This window comes from Protopterus annectens, chromosome 1.part1 (assembly GCF_019279795.1).
Source record: "Protopterus annectens isolate FY-2018-M chromosome 1.part1, PAN1.0, whole genome shotgun sequence".
Taxonomy (NCBI): Eukaryota; Metazoa; Chordata; order Ceratodontiformes; family Protopteridae; genus Protopterus; species Protopterus annectens.
In genome coordinates this window covers 1,360,240,551-1,360,262,348 of record NC_056726.1, presented here as the reverse complement: position 1 = coordinate 1,360,262,348, position 21,798 = coordinate 1,360,240,551, and the positions used below count along the sequence as shown (strand labels likewise).

Sequence of the window (21,798 nt, the reverse complement as noted above, 5' to 3'; positions counted from 1 at the left end):
TATTTAAACTCATCCACCTTCGCCACCTCTACTCCCTGCATACTCACCATTCCTCTATCCTCCCTCTCATTCACACACACATATTCTGTTTTAGTCCTGCTGACCTTCATTCCTCTTCTCTCTAGAGCATATTTCCACCTCTCCAGGGTCTCCTCCACCTGTTCCCTACTCTCACTACAGATCACAATGTCATCTGCAAACATCATAGTCCACGGAGACTCCCGTCTGATCTCGCCTGTCCATCACCACTGCAAATAAGAAAGGGCTCAGAGCTGATCCTGGATGTAATCCCACCTCCACCTTAAACAAATCTGTCACTCCTACCACAGACCTCACCGCTGTCGCACTACCCTCGTACATATCCTGTACCACTCTTACATACTTCTCTGACACTCCAGACTTCCTCATACAATACCACAACTCCTCTCTAGGCACCCTGTCATATGCTTTCTCCAAGTCCACAAAGACACAATGCAACTCCTTCTGACCTTCTCTGTACTTCTCCATCAACACAAGACAAATTCTTAAATTATTTCAATCCCAGTATAAAGAAATCCCCAAAATTAAACAATTTCTCGCATATATTCTATTAACAGAACAAGTTCACATAATATAAACACATAAATTATATAAAATAAGATATATAAAATTCTTAATTTATATAGCAACAATTTAACATATTTTGAATTTTCATCATATTAAGTGATCCTCATTAATCAGCTGAAAAAAATCATATTTACTAAAAAAAAAAAAAAAAAAAAAAAAAAATCAGTAGCACCCCTTGGGTCCAACTGTGGCACATTTACCTAGAAATTCCTGCAGAGTAAATTTTAGCACGGAACAGAATAGGCAAATTTGCAGCAAACAGTAATACCGAATACTTGCTCATCTTTACATCCTACTTGAACTGTATAAGTTACCTTTTTCAAGTATTATGGACAAAAAATTCTATATTGAATTAAAATATTACTTATTTAATATATCTGAAAAACTACAGCAGAAAAAAGAACACTACATACTCTGGACAATTATGGCAGTAGCAAGAAAAGTTATAACTAAAAGATGGAAAAGAAATTCCACATCTTAATTCAGAGATTTTTGTTTCTTCTCAAAGAAGTTACCCAGAAAGAGATCATTGTTAAAATTAACATTTATTTTAAATGAAGCAAATATAAGAGATAAGGAAAACTGTTGGGAGGGTGGCCTAATGGTTAAGGTGTTTGCCTTACAAACACAAGGTGCAGCTTTTGGGTCTCACAAGGGATAATTGGCTAGGCTTAAAATGGCTCGCAAGGGCATTTAGCTTAGTGCTAATCTATGAACCTATGTTGTTAAAGGTAGAAAGGAAGCGATTAATCATTTTTAAGTAGGCAAAGAAAGTATGCCAATGGAGACGCAAAATGAGTAAAATGGGACAGTTAATGAGCAAGAAAAAAATAGTAAATTGTAGAACTTATTGTTTGAAAATATGCATGCAGAGGAACACAATACACAGGATGTGGAATGGGGGATTAAACACATTTCTAAAGAAACAATGCCTATACTAACCAGAGAAATTATGACGGATTAATAAAAAAATAATAATAATAAAAAAAGCTTATAGAGAGGAATGGCCGACTATCAGCAGGCAATGTCACTGATTACACATTTTACAGAAAATAAGCAAGGAAAAGCTGAAATGAGTTGGCGAATCAAGGCATAAAATCAAGAGGACATATGTTATTATTACGCTTCCTTATTATGATCAGGTCAATGATCATAACTGGTGTGTGTGTTCATGCCAAGAAACTCACCTTGAGAGCGAATGTTTTCTGCCAGTATTGCAACCAGGAAGTGGTTGACATCCTTGCATATTTCCTTTGCAAAAGAAGCAATCAGCAGTCTGAGTCAAAGTAGTGGCTGAAATGTAGCGCACAGCAGGTTGAAACTAAGCCATTTCACACCTTCTTACTGCTGTTTTTTTGTCAGCGCTATCGGGTTTTAGTGCAGACTCTATGTTAACACTGACTAGAGGGTGCTTAACAATTGTTTAGCACACTTCTAAGCACTGCTAAGGTCAGGTCTTGTGTTATAGTAGTACTGAACCAGGATGTAATTTAACATTTTTAAGCATAATCACGATGCTCCATGCATTACAAAAACTTATTAATTTTCAAATAATACTTAATGTAAAAAAAAAAAAAACTGATGTGAAGTATAGGCCATGAAAGGAAAGGGTAGTAGAGATGTCAGTTGTAGTTCAGGTAATAATTAATGACACTGCATAAAAGATAGAAGGTAAAGTGATTTCATGTGACATTAAAAAATAATATGAAGCTGCATAGGACACAGTCAGTTACGGAATATTTTAAAACCATGTGTTAGTCCAGACATTTTAAGTTTTCTGAAAATGAAACTACAAAGATATTAATAAATGCCTGGTTAAGCAGACAGATTGAATTTAAAAGTGGTACACATCATGGATGCCCAATGAGTTTGGCACTTTTTGGTTGGGTAATAAATGCTTTTAAAGAAAAAATACAAAAAGAAAATTGAGGCAGGTTTGATTTATAGGGACTTGGTGAAATTGCTCATAATGAAGTGTTATGCAGATAATATAACAGTTAAAAACAAGGATTTACATTTTCATTTGAGGACTACATTTAAGAAGAGAAAGTAGTAAAAGGATTTGGAGAAAAAGAAATTAAGTGGTTATGTGTTACTAGGCATGATACTGAAGAGATATAATGATTTAATACAAGAAGCCAAGAATGTAACTTGCACTTATCTTTGCAGAAAAGAAGTTACTTATATATTTGATAATATATATCTATCAGAAGTTGTTTTTCAGGCAGTATGGGTTCTAAATTAATATATTTGAAAATCTTACCTGAAGTACCTACGTCATATATAAAAAAAACTTCTATTGAAACTTAAGCCTACAAAACTTGCAGCTGGCAATCTCCCCTCTGAATACCTAAAAATAGCAGCAGAAACCCTAGCTTATCCAATCTCTATCTTAAGTAAGTGGTCCTTATCAGAAAGCTATGTCCCTACACTGCGGAAAATATCCCACATCATTCCCCTCTGTAAAGTTGGCTCCTCCACGGAACTTTCCCATTACTGCCCCACAGCTGTCCTCTCTCTACTTTCCAAGATACTTAAGAAATGCATCCACTCAAGTTTTAGGCTACCTCTTAGCTAATAACCTCCTCTCCAGCACCCAGCATGGCTTCAGACCACACCACGGCACTATTACCACTTGCTCTCTCTCACTAATGCTATCCTTCATCATAAAAATAATGGCCTGTTCTCCTCTGCTATATTACTGAATCTATCCTAGGCTTTTGACATGATCTCACACAAACTACTAATCTCTGTTCTCACTAACCTATCCTTTTCCCAATCAGCTACAGATTGGTTTCACAGCTATCTAACTGGCCGCCAACAATCAGTTGTCTGGCATAATGACTTAACTCCTCAACTTCTTGTTACACTCGGTGTTCCCCAACTTCCTGTTACACTCTGTGTTCCCCAAGGCTCCATCCTTGGTCCCCTACTATTCTCACTCTTCACCAATGATCTGTTTACAGCCGTCAAGCACTCTTCTCTTATACAGTGCGGAGACGACTCCACCCTCATCTGCTCAGCCCCAACTATACCTGAACTTCACAAGATCACACAGGAAGCCTTTTCATCTGAAGAAATCTGGCTATCTAATGTCCAGTTATTACTTAACCCGAGCAAGACTAAACTCCTTACCTTCCAACCCACTAAATCTAACCCAATTATCCCCCACTTTAATATTCTATCCAAAGACAATACAGTCATTTCTCCAACAGAACACACCAAACTACTTGGTCTTGAGATTGAGAACAATGTCAGATTTGACACTCACATTTACATGAACTACAGAACAAACTGGCACCCCACCTAAGTACCATGTTCAGTCATAGCCTCACCTCAGGCTTTGTGCCTGCTGAATGGCATACAGCAACGGTTATCCCACTCCACAAGGGGGGAGCCACCACGGACCCCGGGAACTACCGCTCCATTAGCCTGGTCTGCAAGGCCATGGAACGTATCATCATGGAACTTATAAACAAAGACATTGGTAATCTCCAAACTCTGGACCCCACCCAGTTCGGGTTTGTAAAAGGCAGATCATGTCTCCTAAACCTGGCAGACTTTTTTGAAGCAGTCACCAAAGCCGTAGACAAGGGTAAGGTGGTTCACACAACCTATCTAGATCTTGCCAGGGCTTTCGACACCATCCCCCACTCTGGAATTATAGATAAATCCCTATGTCACAAGATGGGTTGCCAACAAGCTCACTGACAGAACCCACACTGTGAAAGTAGCAGACTCCAAATCCGACTTCAGACCAGTGACAAGTGGAGTACCACAGGGTTCAGTCCTGGGTCCTCTCCTATACCAAACACAGAAGGTCTTTGGCTAACGAAGTTTGCAGATGACTGCAAACTAGGAGCCATAATCGAAACTCCTAACGATGTAGACGTCCTACAAAAGGGCCTCACTGAGACAGATGCCTGGTGTCAAAGCCATGGCCTGAAGCTCAATGCCAAAAAGTGCATTGTCCTCCCCTTTGGTAAAAACGATGTACCCATGAACTACAACATAGGCGGTAGTATACTTAACACCGAAAGTGTGATAAGAGACCTTGGGACACAGGTGGACAGTAGTCTCTCCTTTGATAATCACATCGCCACAGTAGTCAGGAAATCCTTCTACGTGGCACACCTCATCACAAAAGGTTTCTCGTTCAGAAAAAAAGAGGTCATTGTTCCCCTCTGCTCATCACTCATTAGACCCATTATAGAGTACAACGCCCCTTTGGTATGTACCTTACAAGACATCTACAACAACTGGAAAGGCCACAGAAATACCTCACAAAGAGGATTACCGGCCTCAAACAGTCTCAAAAAACTCCAGCTTTACTCTGTTGCATATCACCTACTCAGAGGTAATCTCTGCCTAACATACAAAGCTATGTCAGACTCAGAGCTGTTGGACATGCTCCACTTAAAGAAATCCCAATCCCTCCGAGCTACATGCTCTAGGGACTTAAACCTTGTCACCACAATAAACAGAACATGCCGGAGGGATAGATTCCTGTCCCAGAGACTTCCCATACTCTGGAATAAACTACCTATCTATATCAAAGCAAGCTACTCATTAGCACTCTTCAAGAAAAATCTTGATTGGATGGAAAATAGGAAATTCACCCTGGGGATCACCTCTGTGGCTCTGCTCGACAGTGGCACAGGAAAATAATTTTCTTGGGTGGCAAAAGCCAGGGTACCTTTTTGGCTGGGCTTGTATAGGCCCCAGGGCTGATAGCCTAGTACCTACCTAATCTAACAGGCCACTAGAACCCAGCTGTCCGCAAGGAAAATCATGCAGGCTCTAGGGTTCATGGCGTCTTGAATTCTGCTAATTCCATATGCCAGGCTGCATATGAGGAAACTTCAGTGGTACTTAAAAAGTCTTTGGTGCCAACATTCTTGGGACCTGGAAACCAATATACCTATCATGCCTTGTCTAAGGACAGAGTTTCTTTGGTGGGCAGCAGCATGCAACCACAACAAGGGGATTCCCTTTACACACCCCTATGCCGCCCAGACCCTAACCACATGCGCATCAGACTATGCCTTGGGCCACATCTGCGAGACAAGTGCATTCAGGACCACTGGAGCCCAAGTCAAATTCAGCTGCGCATCAACTAAAAAGAGACGCTAGCTGTTCAGCACGCTCTGACAGCTTTCAGATCCCTTCTCTCACTTGGACCCCTGCTAATTAAAACGGACAACACCACAGTTATGTGGTACATCAACAAACGGGGGAATTCTGCAGGCTAGCCATGACACTGTGGAACACTGCATTGGACATGCACATCCATCTGCAAAATCAATTCCTGCCAGGCAAACAAAACTCTCAGGCAGGCGACTTAAGCAGAAATCTCCTAGATCCACACAAGTGGCAATTAAATCCCAGCACTTTCAGCCTGTTAACCCAGAAATGGGGGATACCAGAGGTAGACCGGTTTGCCTTCCCCTACAATCACCAGATCAGCAAATTCTGCACCAGGACACCACACAGCAGAGCATGGAAAGTGGATGCCCTATCCTTTCAGTGGGCAAGCCTTTCCCCTCTGCCTCTTCTTTCAAAAATATTACTCAGGATAAGACAGGACAGACCAAGGGCAATCCTGATTGCTCCAGACTGGCCACGCCAGCACTGGTACCCACTACTGCGCTGCCTGTCACTGGTGCCACCATGTCATCTACCTCAGATCCCAACCCTCCTCACTCAGCAGGAGGGTTAGAACCTTCATCTGCAACTGCAAACCCTGAACCTTGCAACCTGGCTTATTCCTTGAATTCTCCCCCAGTGACCAGCCTAAGCAAGCAGGTACTGAACGTCATTCTGGAAGCCAGAAAACCCAGTACAAGGAAATCCTATGCTGATAAGTGGAAAAGGTATTGTTCCTGGATTCAATCTAAAGGGACAGACACTGCTCTGTCCTCCTTATCTTTAATCCTGGGTTACCTAGCAGATGTACTCTACAGAGGCCTTTCCTTCTCTTCCATTAAGATCCATGCGTCTGCCATCTCGGCTCATTACAACACTGAGCCACCTCTGATGTCCTTCATGGATGCATCTGCAGTCATAACAAATGGGTTGTCCTGTCGTCAGGCAGCCCTTCGGTCGGCCGGATTCCAAAGTCTGGGTCCGGCTTCGGCTGATGTCGCACTTCACCCGACGTCATCTCTGCTGGTCTTCGGGTATAAAGGCATCAGCCGACGCCATTTTCCTCAGTCTTTCTTGCCGCGTGGCGCCCGAAGCAAAAGCTGTTCGCAAGTGCCGGTCGGTCAGATCCAGAGATTACTACTACCGAATACTACTTCGAAGACTTCTAAAAGCTAAGTACCCCGTTGGGGACTCTTTCTTGCCTCAGCCGATGTCAGAAAAAGTCAATAACTGTTTAACTTGTGGGAAACAAATACCTCATAAAGATTTCCACTCTTACTGTCTGCCTTGCTTAGGCCCAGACCACGATGTAGCAGCCTGTTCGCCTGTGCTTCCTTCAACCGACGAACGCTTAGGCGTCGGTCGGAGTTTGCTGAACAGTTTTTCGGCTCAGATTTTGCGTACATTATGCCGTCGGATCCTCCGACTACCCAAATTGTTAAAAAACGCAAAGAAAAGACCAACACTCGCGGTCCGGTTTCGCCGAAACCACGGTTAAGCAAGCCGCGAGTGTCTCGGTTTCGGCTGAAACCGAGAAAACCGGTCAATCTTCAGCCGAATCCATGACTACTACTGAGGCTCCTGCTACCTTAGTTGAATCGGCCTCAGAAATTTTGCCTACAATTGTGGTTCCTAGTGATTTATCAGACACCATCCCTTTGGATGTCTCTACCCCAGCACGTGGTGCTGCTAGGCCTCCTGCAGCCATGTCTATTAAGGCCTTTGCCAGGGCTAAAGCAGCCAAATCTGTTAAATCAGTGCCTGTTAAGCCCCTCTCACACAAGCCCACTTCAAGTTCACAAATGCTTACTCTGGCAGAGGATTTAATATCCTTAATTAGGGGATCCCAATCTCACCCAGACAGGGCCTCTCAGCCCCCAGAAAAGAGACCTAGAGCACAGCCCCCCGAGCCAGTGTCCTCTGATGATTCTGCGGATGACTCAGACATTACAGACCAGCCGGAGGCTCCTTTTTCTACTTATGAAGATTCCGATGCTGAAGAATCGGTTCCAGCTGCCTCTCCACCAGAGGAATTTTCCTTTGGGGAAACCTTACATGCCATGAGAGAACAATTCCAATGGCAGGGACAAGATTTCTCAGATTCAAGAAAAAGGCTTAGGACTTTTCTGCACTTACCACAACATAGGCCCTTAGCTATACCTCCTGTACTGCCTGTTGTGGATGATGCATTTAATGATGTTTGCACTGCTCCTGATTCTTTGCCTCCAGCCCCTGCCAAACCAGATAGATTTTACAGGGTGCCAGACACTCATCACCACCTATACAAGGCCCCACTTGCAGATCCCGAAACTATATCCCAGGGGCCTAAGGCAGTAGCCTCGACCTCAGCAAAAAACCCTATTCCTTCTGAAAGGGAATCCAGGTCCTTAGAGAGATGGGGGAAAAAAGTTTACACCTCTGCTACTCTCTCAGCTAGAGCTTTAAACTGAGAGTTTCATATGATCCAATACCAAGAGTTTATGCTTGATCAGTTAACTAAAAAACTGTCCTCTGATGAATCCTTAGATAAGAAATATGTATTAGAAATGGTGAATAACATCCAACAGGTTAGTAACCATTCCTTAAAATGTGGCTATGATGCACTGGAGGCTTCATTTAGATCAGCCATGACTGGCACAGTGATAAGAAGGCATGCATGGTTGAAAGAACAGGTCTTACCGGATCATGTTAAAGCAAAGCTGTTAGATGCTCCTATGGATAAGGCCAGTCTATTTGGTACACCTGCCCAGCAAGTAATGAAGAAAATGGAAGAAAAGGCAAAATCTGTACAAACAGTTAAAGATTTCTTACAGGTTCAGCCCCCAAGGTTTAGCAGGAACTGGCCTGCCAAAAATTGGTCCTTTCCAGACTCCACAAAATCCCAAAGGGCAGGAATAGACGCTCTAGAGGCAGAAATCAATCCAGAGGAGGTGCCTACAGAGGACGACAGTGGCAAGGCAATAACCAAGGCACAGACACAACCACTGCCACTGCAACAGGACAATCACAGTGACTTGGCTCTGACACGCCTACCAGGGAGCAAATAGCAGCACCTTTAGGCGGAAAGTTAGCCTTATTTTCAAAAATTGGCACTATATCACAAAAGACAAGTGGATTTTGCAAACCATAGACCAAGGCTACCGGTTCCACTTCCACACCTTACCAGTAAAAAGAGGAATGCCAAACCTACCTCCAAATCAAAAAACAGAAGCTCTACAGCAGATAGCGAAATTAGCAAAGATGAGAGCTGTGGAAAGAGTACCAATAACAGAACAGGGCAAAGGATTCTACTCCAGACTCTTCCTAGTACCAAGAAAAGAGAAAAGTTGGAGACCTATTCTCGACCTGTCCATATTAAACACATACATCATTGTCCCAAAATTCAAAATGCTGACCCTACAGCAACTCCTTCCCATGCTGGGCAAGGAGTGTTGGCTGGTAACTCTAGATCTCAAGGAGGCATACCTGCACGTCCCCATTCGACCAAATTGCAGAAGATACCTCAGATTTCTTGCAGGATCAGAGCATTATCAATTCTCAGCATTGCCCTTTGGCTTATCTACTGCCCAGAGTATTCACAAAATGCCTGGCATCAGTAATCGCTCACTGCAGACTACAGGGAATCCAAATTTATCCATACCTGGACGACTGCCTGTTACAAGCGGACAACAAAAGCAAGCTGACAACAGATTTACAAAGGGTCATTTACTTGCTACAAGCCCTGGGATGCACAGTCAATTTACAAAAGTCAAGGCTGATACCATCCCAAACAAGAACATTCTTGGCGGAATTGGACACAGTAAAACAAATGGCATTCCTAACTGCAGAAAAACAAAAGAACTCCCTCTTTACTTCTTGGCATTAACAAAGCAGAACAAACTAACAGCAAGAAAAGTTCTGCAGGCCTTGGGCTTCATGGCATCATGCATAATCTTGGTCCCACATGCCAGACTGCATATGAGAAAGCTACAGTGGTACCTAAAGAATTTATGGTCTCAACACAGGCACAGCTTAGAAACAGAAATCCCACTAATCCCATGCCTAAAACAGGAGTTCCTATGGTGGGCTCAAGCATGCCAGTCAAACCCAGGCTTACCCTTCCACAACTTTCGAGCAAGCCAAACCATCACAATGGGTGCCTCAGACCTAGGATGGGGGGCGCACATGCTGGACAAATGCATACAAGGATTGTGGACTCAAGACCAACTGCACCTGCACATAAACCAAAAAGAAATGCTGGCAGTAAAACTGGCAATCCAAAATTCAGACCATTCCTCAAAGAAGGCCATTTGATGATAAGGACAGACAACACCACAGTCATGTGGTACATCAACAAACAGGGAGGCACTCATTCATACCCCCTATGCAGAATGACTTTGGACCTTTGGAATCTGGCTCTGAGCTACAACATCCAGTTACAGGCAATATTTGTGCCGGGAAAAGAGAACACCCTAGCAGACATGTTAAGCAGAACCACCTCGGATGCTCACGAATGGATGCTACACCCGGACATCTTCAAGGCCATCACAAAGAAATGGGGAATGCCACAAGTAGATCTATTCGCATCCCCACACAATCACCAGCTCAAAAAATTCTGCACAAGGACATTCCACCCACTTGCATGGAAGGTGGACTCTCTATCCTTCAGCTGGAAAGGCCTGACAGCATATGCATTTCCACCTCTTCCCTTGATGCACAAGGTACTACTGAAAATCAAAGAGGAACGTCCAAGGATAATCCTGATAGCTCCGAATTGGCCAAGACAACACTGGTACCCATTGCTGAGGAGCATGTCTTGGGAGAGAATGTGGTCAATACCCCTGATGCCTTTGATGTTAACTCAGAACAACTACAACATCATGCATCCAAACCTAAAAACCTTGCAACTGACTGCCTGGAACATCACATAGCAGCAACTAACCCAGACCTTTCCCAAAGGGTTAAAGACATTATCCTTGAAGCCCGCAGACCTTCAACAAGAAGGAACTATGCAGGAAAATGGAAAAGGTTTGTCATTTGGAGTACTGAAAGAGGAAAAGATGTGTCGAACATAGATATTGCTAACATTCTGGATTACTTGGCAGAGCTTCTGCATACAGGCCTGTCCTATTCCTCCATCAAGATACATGCATCAGCTATTTCAGCAGAATACAGCTTCGATCCACCTGTCTTTTCGCATCCTCTACTCAGGCAGTTCCTCAGAGGGATCAAGAATGTAAAACCTCCTAGGAAACCACCATTACCAGCATGGGACTTGAACTTTGTGCTAGAAAAGTTGACACTCCCTCCGTTTGAACCAGCAGCAACAGCAGATCTGCAACACCTGTCATGGAAAACTGCTTTCCTACTGGCAATTACTTCAGCAAGGAGGGTTTCGACACTACAGGCCTTAATGGCAGTGCAACCCTTCCTAATCTTCCATCAAGATAGGGTGTCCATGAGAACTAATCCTACATTTATGCCTAAGGTGGTATCCAGAGTGTCTTTAAACCAGGCAATCCACCTTCCTACCTTCTTTCCCAATCCACAGAACAGGGGGGAAAGACTGCTGCATACCTTGGATGTACATAGGCAGTTACGCTACTACCTGGACAGAACCAAAAGTAACAGAAAAACTGACCAGCTTTTAGTAGCCTTTGCAACAGGAAGGGAAGGAAAAGCAATTTCCAAACAGACAATCTCCAAATGGATAGGAAATTGCATAAGATTCTGTTACTCCTACCATGGAAAACCAATTCCACAGAACATAAGACCTCATTCTACAAGGGCTACAGCCACTACCACAGCTTTCTTACGAGGAGTGGCAACCAAGGACATTATTGAGGCGGCTACTTGGACCTCCGTGCATACATTTGCCAAGCATTATAATTTACCTCTATACTCTAGATCCCGAGCAGGGTTTGCCACTGCTGTACTGCAAGGGATCCTAACTACACCATAATTTTTCTTCCTCCACCCCTAGTTTGGCTATGGTATTCTACCCATTTGTTATGACTGCAGATGCATCCATGAAGGACATAGTATAGTTTTGTACCTACCATAAATGTAGATGTCCGAACTGGATAGCATCTGCAGTCAGGATTACCCACCCTCCTTCCCCTCTGTGGTACTCCTAGGGTATTTACCCTCCTAATAGCTAGCTGGGGGGGATCTCTTATGGTGTATTTGTTTGTATATATGTACATACATGCTTATTTTTTGTGTTTGCCTTCTGCTTTTTGGAAACATTGGCATTTATCCAAAATTTAGCCTTCCAAGAGGGCAACTGGCATCTGGGGCAAGAAACACTGAGGAAAATGGCGTCGGCTGATGCCTTTATACCCGAAGACCAGCAGAGATGACGTCGGGTGAAGTGCGACATCAGCGGCCGGACCCAGACTTTGGAATCCGGCCGACCGAAGGGCTGCCTGACGACAGGACAACCCATTTGTTATGACTGCAGATGCTATCCAGTTCGGACATCTACATTTATGGTAGGTACAAAACTGTACTTTCTCTCCCTCTCTCATCAAACAGTTCCTGAGAGGGGCCAATAATTTAAGGTCACCAAGGAGAGCATCCACTCTGGCTTGGGACCTTATAACTTTGTACTGGAAAAGCCCCCCCCCCCCCCCCTTGAACCTGCAGCGTCAGCAGAGTTAAAATTCCTATCTTGGAAAACGGCCTTGCTTCTGGCCATCACTTCAGCTAGAAGACTGTCTGAGCTACAAGCGCTTATGGCTGTGGAACCCTTCATTATTTTTCATGCTGACCGGGTCTCCCTCAGAACTAACCCTACTTTTATGCCTAAAGAAGTGTCCAGTGTAGCTCTCAACCAATCTATCCATTTGCCAACCTTCTTTCCCAATCCTCAAAATAAAGGGGAAAGGATCCTGCACACTTAAGATGTGCAAAGACAGCTCAGATTCTACCTTGACAGGACTAAGCCTTTCAGAAAATCTGACCAGCTACTACTCAGCTTTGCACCTGGGGCAGAGGGCAAGGCCATATTTAAACAAACGTATTTCCAAATGGATAGCGCACTGTATCCATTGTTCTTTGTGTTTCACTGTTGCAGTCATTACATTTGGGTAATCTGCTGGCAGGTTGCCCTCAGTCGGCCTGAATTCCAAAGTCTTGGGTCCTGCGTTGGTTGCTGTCTCCTCTTACATGACGTCAGGTCATCAGGGATATAAAACATGCAGCAGACGCCATTTTCTTTAGTCTTTCTTGCCGCGCGGTGCCCGAAGCAGAAGCATTTCGCAAGTGCCGTTCGGCCGACTACTGAAATATTCGAGTTTGAGTTTCAGAACCGAAGTCTTCACTAAAGCCAAGTACCCCGTTGGGGAAACCTTTTTCTTGCTTTTTACCGATGTCAGAAAACGTTAATAATTGTATTACTTGTGGGAAGCAAGTACCTCATAAGGATTTCCATTTGTACTATATTCCTTGCCTAGGCCCTGATCACAACGTGCCTGGCTGTCTGTTTTGTGCTACATTTAACCAATGCGCTATTAAACGTCTGTATATTTTTGCATCAAAAGTATTTTGGAAACCGATTTAACTACCCAGAAATGTCGTTGGATAGCAATCAGACTACCAGAATACATAAAAAAGGCAAAGAAAAGGACAGAGACAGACCGTCGAGGTCCAAAACCAACGACAAAGCTTCTCCTAAGCCAGTCGCCGGTTCGCCGGTACTCAGTGAGGTGCTTTCGCAGCCCCTGATACCCACTACCTTCGAGTCGCAGGCCTCTGCCGACACCCAGGTGGAGTCCGGCATGCTGCAAGATACTCAAGGTATTGGACCGACGGTTGTATCTCGCTCGGAGCTTGTGGAGCCACTGAGCAGGCACCGGCTTCTGGTGGTGTTTTCAGACCTCAACATTTGTATATCAAACCGACGACAGCTGCAAAACCAGAGACAAAAGCAACTTCTAAAACTAAAAAACCAACGCATGAGCCACGTGCACAGGCCTCTATGCCTAAAAAACAGATGATCAAAATGGCTGAAGACCTTATTACCTTGATCAGGTTTTACCCATCCCCCTCCAGATAAGAGGCCTAGGCAAAACACTGATTATGACTCTTCAGATCAGGTTTCTATTTCTTCTGATTCCTCTTCTGATCAGGAATTATGTATACCTCCCTATGAGGATTCTGATGCTGAGGAGTCTATTTCATCTGCATCTCCTCCCGAGGATTATTCATTTGGAGAAACGTTGCATACTTTGAGGGAACATTTTCATTGGGAGAGTCAAGACTTCTCAGAATCTAAAAAGAGGCTCAGGGATTTTCTTCTTCTTCCTCAGCACAAGCCTTTAGCCATTCCCCCTGTTTTAGACATTGTGGATGATGTGTTTTCGGAGTCAAGCTTGACCCCTGACTCTTTATCTCCGGCTCCCAGTAAGCCTGACCGATATTATAGGGTCTCTGACTCACATAAATTCTTATTTAGAAACCCTGCTGCTGATCCTGAAACTATTTCACAGGGTCCAAAGGGAGTTAAGGCCTCAACAGCAAAAAATCCTACGCCCTCTGACAGAGATTCAAGGGCGCTGGACAGATGGGGGGAAAAAGGTTTATACCTCTGCAACCTTGGCAGTCAGGGCCTTAAACTGTCAATTTCATATGCTTAAGTACCAACAACATATTATGGGATTGCTGAAACAGAAAATGATGTTGATATCAGAATGTGCAGAAAATAAAGAATTGCAGGAATTATTGCATGCAGCTGAACAAGTTAGAAAGCATACTTTGCAATGTGGTTTTGATTCTTTAGAGGCCTCCTGCATGGCCGCAGTCACTGGGTCTGTGATTAGGAGGCATGCCTGGTTAAAGGATCAAAATTTGCCTGATCATGTTAAAGCTAAATTGCTAGGTGCACCTTTACAGCGTGATTCTCTGTTTGGTATTAAGGCAGAAGAGGTTTTAAAGAAAATGGAAGACAAAGCTAAGTCTATGCAAACTGTTAAAAACTTCTTACAAGTGCAGCCACCAAGATTCAGTAGACACTGGCCTACAAAAAATTGGTCCTTTCCTGTGTCAGACAGAGCTCAAAGGGGCAAATCCAGACGCCCTAAAGGTTCCAGATACCAGGCGCAAGATTCATGCAGGTCAAAGCAATGGGGCGCATCCACCAACAAATCTGGAGGAGATGAAGCGCAAACCTACAGAAAGCAATCCCAATGACTTCCCTCTGCCTACACCAAGCACTTATCTTTTGGCAGCACCCACAGGGGGAAAATTAGCACTTTTTGCTCAAAATTGGCAGTTAGCAACCAAAGACAAGTGGGTAATAAACATCGTATCACAGGGATGCAGATTCCATTTCCACACTCTGCCAATGGCAAATGGTTGGCCAGATCTGCCAAAAAATCAATGAGCAGAGGCACAGAAACAGGTTACGTCCCTCATGGATATGGGGGCCATTCAGACAGTACCAAAACAGGAAAAAGGACAAGGTTTTTACTCGACTGTTCTTGGTACTCAGAAAGGACAAGGCCTGGCGGCCAATACTGGATTTATCGATTCTGAACACATACCTGGACATTCCAAAATTAAAAATGCTGACTTTGCACCAGCTTCTGCCCATGCTGGGCAAAAATGCTTGGCTGGTGACTTTAGACCTAAAAGAGGCATACCTGCATGTCCCAATGAGACGGTCGTGTAGAAGATACCTAAGATTCAAAGCTGACTTAATGCATTACCAATTCTCTGCACTGCCCTTTGACTTATCTACTGCACCCAGGGTCTTTACAACGTGCCTGGCACCAGTAATTGCATTTTGACAAAGAAGTATACAAATATATCCTTACTTGGACGACTGTCTCATTCAAGCAGAGAACAAGGGCACTCTACTTCGACACCTTGCGTTTGTGAAAAGGCTTCTAACGTGCCTAGGGTACACAATAAACGAAAATAAATCACAACTGGTACCCTCTCAAAAGATAACATTCTGGGTGCAAGTTTGAATACAACTGCCCAGATGGCTTACTTCACACCAGACAAACAAAGGCAACTGACTGCTTACTTCAAACTGATGGCAATAAAAGCCCAGTCTTCTGCAAGACAAATTCTGCAGGCTCTGAACTTCATGGCATCCTGCATCCTACTAATTCCATATGCAAAATTGCATATGAGGAAACTTCAATGGTACTTAAAAAGCTAATGGAGTCAACATTCACACAGTCTGGAAACGATTCCTCTCATTCCCTGCCTGCAACAGGAGTTTCTGTAGTGGGCAAAGGCCTGTCACCAAAACATGGGACGGCTCTTCACTCTATCCTCTGCCAGCCAAACCTTAACAGACGCATCAGATTATGCCTGGGGGGCCCACATGGCAGGAAGATGCATTCAGGGCATATGGGCACCAAAACAAATGCATCTGCATATCAACCAGAAAGAGATGCTAGCTGTTCAAAATGCACTAACAGCCTTCAAGGGCTTACTTCATCCAGGACAACTACTGATAAAGATGGACAACACCACAGGCATGTGGTATATAAACAAGCAAGGGGGCACGCACTCGTACCCCCTTTGCAGATTAGCCATGGCACTGTGGGACACAGCTTTGACCTGCCAAATACATCTTCAATCTTAATTCCTGCCAGGAAAACAAAACACTCTGGCAGACGATTTAAGCAGAAACCTTATGGATCCTCACGAGTGGAAACTAAATCCTCAAGTCTTCAGCATGATAACAGAGAATTGAGGGAGCCCAGACATTGATCTATTTGCCTCTCCTCAAAATTATTAATTGAAAAGATTCTGCACAAGGACTTACCACAGACAAGCATGGAAAGTGGACGCCCTGTCCTTCATTTGGAAAAACCTGTCAGTTTACGCCTTTCCTCCTCTGCCTCTTCTAACCAAGGTCCTCCTAAAAGTCAGACAAGAGAAGCCAAAGATGATATTAATTGCCCCGGACTGGCCCCGCCAATACTGGTACCCAGTCCTAAGGAACTTGTCTCAATACCCAACTTGGACCTTACCTCAAAGACCTCAACTACTCTCCCAGCAAAACAATCAGATCCTGCACTATCAACTCTGGACGCTGAACCTGGCGGCATGGCTGATCATGTAGTTATACAAACAACTCCTCTCAGTAAAGCTGTGATGGATGTCATTTTGGAAGCCAGAAGGCCTAATGCTAGAAAATCTTATGCTGATAAATGGAAGAGATTTTGTGCTTGGAATCAAGCACAAGGAACTGATACAGCAGAACCAAATATTCCTCAGATATTCCAATACTTAACTGAGATGCTTGACAAAGGCCTATCTTTCTCATCAATTAAAATCCATGCCACTGCCATTTCAGCTCATTAGAATACAGAGCCACCAATCATTTCTCATCCTTTACTAAAGCAGTATCTTAGAGGAGCCAAAAATTTAAGGCCTCCTAGAAGATCACCATTACCTGCATGGGACCACAATTATGTATTGGAAAAGCTCACCCTGCTTCCATTTGAACCAGCTGCTAATGCTGATATAAAGTTCTTATCATGGAAAGCAGCTCTGCTACTAGCAGTTACTTCAGCAAGAAGAGCTTCCGAGCTACAGGCCCTCATGGCTGTAGAGCCTTTTATCATATTTTACCCAGGCAGGGTGTCTCTGATGACAAATCCTACATTTATGCTTAAGGTGGATTCCAGTGGTTCTCTTTACCAAACAATTCATCTGCCAACCTTTTATCCAAATCCGCAGAACAAAGGTGAGAGAATTCTGCATTCCTTGGACGTACACATACGGGTCTACTTCATTTGCCCGACACCCATTTGCCCGACCCCATTTGACTGAAATTTCATTTGCCCGACCCCATTTGACTGAAATTTCATTTGCCCGACCAGTATTATTGGCAAGAAAATGGAATATGCCCCCTTCCCCACTGTAGTTCAACCCTGGAGTTAGAATATATAGTTAGGGTGGGTGTGGGGGGCAAAGCCCCCCACTTAATTTCATATTATATTGTTATGTTTTGATGTAATATTGCTTAGTAAAACAAAAGTAAGTGGGGGGCTTCGCCCCCCACACCCCCCTAACTATATATTCTAACTCCAGGGTTGCACTACAGTGGGGAAGGGGGCATATTCCATTTTCTTGCCAATAATACTTGTCGGGCAAATTAACTTTCAGTCATTTGGTCTCGGGCAAATGAAAGTTAGGGCAAATGAAGTAGACCCACACAGACAGCTAAGATTCTCCTTGAGCAGGACTAAAGCTATAAGAAAAACTGAGCAATTACTAGTGACATATGCTGCAGGATCAGAAGGCAAGGCTATTTCAAAGCAAACAATTTCAAAGTGGATAAGCCACTGCATCCGTTTCTGCTACTTACACCATGGTAAACCTGTGCCCAAGGGTATTCGGTCTCATTCCACCAGCGCTGCAGCTACTTCAGCAGCCTTTCTCAGAGGAGTACCAACCAAAGACATTCTAGAGGCTGCTACTTGGAGTTCTGTTCACACCTTTATAAAGCATCATCATTTGCCTCTCTACTCTAAGTCCAGGGCAGGCTTTGCCACTGCAGTTCTGCAGGGCCTTATAGCCGCACCTAATGCTGTTTGGTTCCAGCCTCACAACCATAGCTTTAGGATTCTACCCAAATGTAATGACTGCAACAGTGAAACACGAAGAACATAGTACAGTTGTGTACACTTACCATAAATGTAGGTGTTCGAGTGTATTCACTGTTGCAGTCCAGGTTACCCTCCCGCCATCCCCCTGTCTTCTACAACCTATGTGGTGTATTTGCTTGTAGATGAAGGTAAAGTTTATATTGATGCACGTATATATATATATATATATATATATATATATATATATATATATATATATATATGTATATGTATATATATGTGTGTGTGTGTGTGTGTTTTTTTTTTTTTTTTTTTTGCTACCTTTTTGGGGGCACCTGATATCTGGGGCAAGAAAAACTAAAGAAAATGGCATCGGCTGCATGTTTTATACCTCTGATGACCTGACGTTATGGAAGACGAGACGGCAACCGACGCAGGACCCAAGACTTTGGAATTCAGGCTGACTGAGGGCAACCTGCCAGCAGATTACCGAAATGTAATGACTGCAACAGTGAATACACTCGAACATCTACATTTAGGGTAAGTGTACACCACTGTACTTTGTGGTACATAAACAAGCAGGGGGGTACACATTCTTACCCCCTGTGCAGACTAGCCATGGCATTGTAGAACACAGCCTTGAGCTACCAAGTGCACCTACAAGCTCAGTTCCTGCCAGGAAAATTAAACACACTGGCAGACGGACTAAGCAGAAACCTCATGTACCCACACGAGTGGAAACTGGAACCAAGGACTTTCAACATGTTGACAAGCAAATGGGGGAGCCTAGATATATACCTGTTTGCCTCTCCCCAGAACTACCAATTGGACAAATTTTGAACAAGGACTCCCCACAAACAAGCCTGGAAAGTGGATGCTCTGTCCCTCAGGTGGAAAAACCTATCATTCTATGCCTTCACCCCTCTGCCTCTGCTCTCCAAAGTACTATCAAAAATTCAAACAGGACAAACCAAGGTTGATTTTCATTGCTCCAGACTGACCGCGCCAACACTGGTACCACTTTCTGCCCAGTGTGTCACAGTTTCTTCCATGGCACCTGCCTCAGACTCCCTCCCTGCTGTCTCAGTAGAAGAAACCATATTCTGTACCATCAGCTTCTAACACTGAACCTTGCAGCCTGGCTAATTACTTAATCTCTCTTTTGTCATCCCTCAGCAAACCTGTGATGTATATCATTTTAGAGGCAAGGAGGCATAGTACTAGAAAATCTTATGCTGAAAAATGGAAAAGATTCTTTGCCTGGAACCAGTCTCAAGGGGTGAGCACAGCAGCGCCCAATTTACCTCAGATTTTACAATACTTAACTGAGATGCTTCACAAGGGCCTGTCTTTTTCCTCCATTAAAATCCACGCCTCCGCCATTTCAGCTCATTATAACACAGAACTTCCTCTCCTCTCCTCTCATCCACTGCTCAAGCCATTCCTCAGAGGGGCTAAAAATTTGAGACCACCCAGGAGAGCTCCAACCCCAGCCTGGGACCCTAACTTTGTCTTGGCGAAACTCACTCTAAATCCTTTCAAGCCAGCTGCTACTGCAGACTTAAAATTCTTTCTTGCAAAACAGCTTTCCTTTTAGCAATCACTTCAGCTAGAAGGGTATCTAAATTACAGGCCCTTATGGCAGTAGAGCCTTTAATCATCTTTCATGCAGACAGGGTGTTCCTCAGAACCAATCTATCCTTCATGCCTACGGTGGTATCCAGTGTGGCTCTTAATCAGTCCATTCATTCGCCAACCTTCTTTCCCAATCCACAGAATAAAGGGGAACAGATACTGCATTCCTTAGATGTGCACAGACAGCTTAGATTCTACTTGGACAGGACTAAACCTCAAAGGAAATCTGAACAACTGCTGATGGCATTTGCTGCAGGGGCTGAGGGGAAGGCTATTTCAAAGCAAACCATTTCTAAATGGATAAGCAATTGCATTAATTTCTGCTTTAAGCACCATGGAAAACCTATCCCCAAGGGGATCAGACCTCACTCCAGGGCTGCATCTACCTCTACAGCCTTTCTCAGAGGCGTACCTACCAGGGACATCTTAGAAGCTGCTACCTAGAGTTCTGTGCATACTTTCACCAAGCATTATCATTTGCCAATTTTCTCTAAACCCAGAGCTGGCTTTGCCACTGCAGTCTTGCAGGACCTTATAGCTGGCCCTAATGCTATCTAAATTCCTCCTCCCAACCATGGCTTTGGGAATCTACCCAAATGTAATGACTGCAACAGTGAAACGCAAAGAACATAGTACAGTTACCATGAATGTAGATGTTCGAGTGTATTCAGTGTTGCAGTCCTGGTTACCCTCCTTCCAGCCCCCAAACTTCTTTTGGCTATACCTCTACTTTCCTTTACTATGCTTAAAAGCCTTTTTGGTGTATTTGCTTTTTTGTTGGAGGTAGATCTTTGTACTTTTATATTTAATTGCTTCTCATTAGGGGGGCACCTGACATATGAGGCAAGAAAAACTGATGTAATGGCGTCGGCTGCATGTTTTATATCCCTGACGACCTGACGTCATGGAAGAAGGGACAGTAACCGATGCAGGACCCAAGACTTTGTTAATCAGGCCGACTGAGGGCTACCTGCAAGCAGATAACCCAAATGTAATGCTGCAACAGTGAATACACTCAAACATCTACATTTATGGTAAGTGTGCACAACTGTACTTTTTTTTCTACTCTGCAATAACTGCTGTATTTTTGTACTACTGTTTCCCTTGTGAGTGTTGAAAGAAGTGAACAGTTCATCCTCTTGCTGCTTTTATACTGCAGAGAAATGGGTTTATCTGTTGGTTTAGAAACAAGTTCTTTATTGAATTGTCAGTCAAGAGTAGTCTGTGATCCCAGTTAATCTTGTTCTTGGCCAGTAGGTGACATTCACGTGCCTTTGTAACCGCATCTATGCTGTTGCTACCCAGCCTGTGACAAGTAGGTTGCCAAACTGTTTTTGTTGCTTAGTAGTGATTGGTTATTACAGTGAAGTACCCCAGATTTTTGAAGAAATCAGAGCTCTCGTGTACTTGGACTGTTGTGGTTATGCACTGTTGTTGAGAATGTTTGGTGGTCAGTTTGAGCATTTCAGAATGTGCACAAGAGTAGTTTCTGTACAATTAATTTAAAATTTTCTTAAAACATTATTTTTCACACACTGACCCTTAGTTAGCAGCACAAAACATGGTTCATTCTACAATGGTGACTGACTTCATTGCTGCCAGTGAACACTGGCACATATAAGTGCTTGTTTCTGCCTGTCTCCGTGCACATGTAGCTGAGAATGCACATTGTCTAGCAGTAATAGTAGTAGTAGTAGCAGCACAAAAAAATTAACTTTTTATCTTCTTCATGCAGGCTGCAAGATAAAGGCACTGAGAGCAAAAACAAACACCTACATCAAAACTCCTGTTCGTGGGGAACAGCCTGTCTTTGTTGTTACTGGAAGAAAAGAAGATGTTGGTATGGCAAAGCGAG

The 21,798-nt window shown here is 43.7% G+C and overlaps 1 protein-coding gene across 1 annotated transcript in view; it reads left to right on the top strand.

The window, feature by feature from the left end:
* Positions 1–21,798, top strand: part of MEX3C (mex-3 RNA binding family member C) — a 149,769-nt gene that overhangs the window by 126,645 nt on the left and 1,326 nt on the right. The window contains exon 2 of the mRNA XM_044082144.1: positions 21,679–21,798. This exon is cut by the window's right edge and continues 1,326 nt beyond it. Within this exon, the coding sequence (XP_043938079.1) occupies positions 21,679–21,798 (120 nt within the window). The remainder of the gene's footprint in view (positions 1–21,678) is intronic.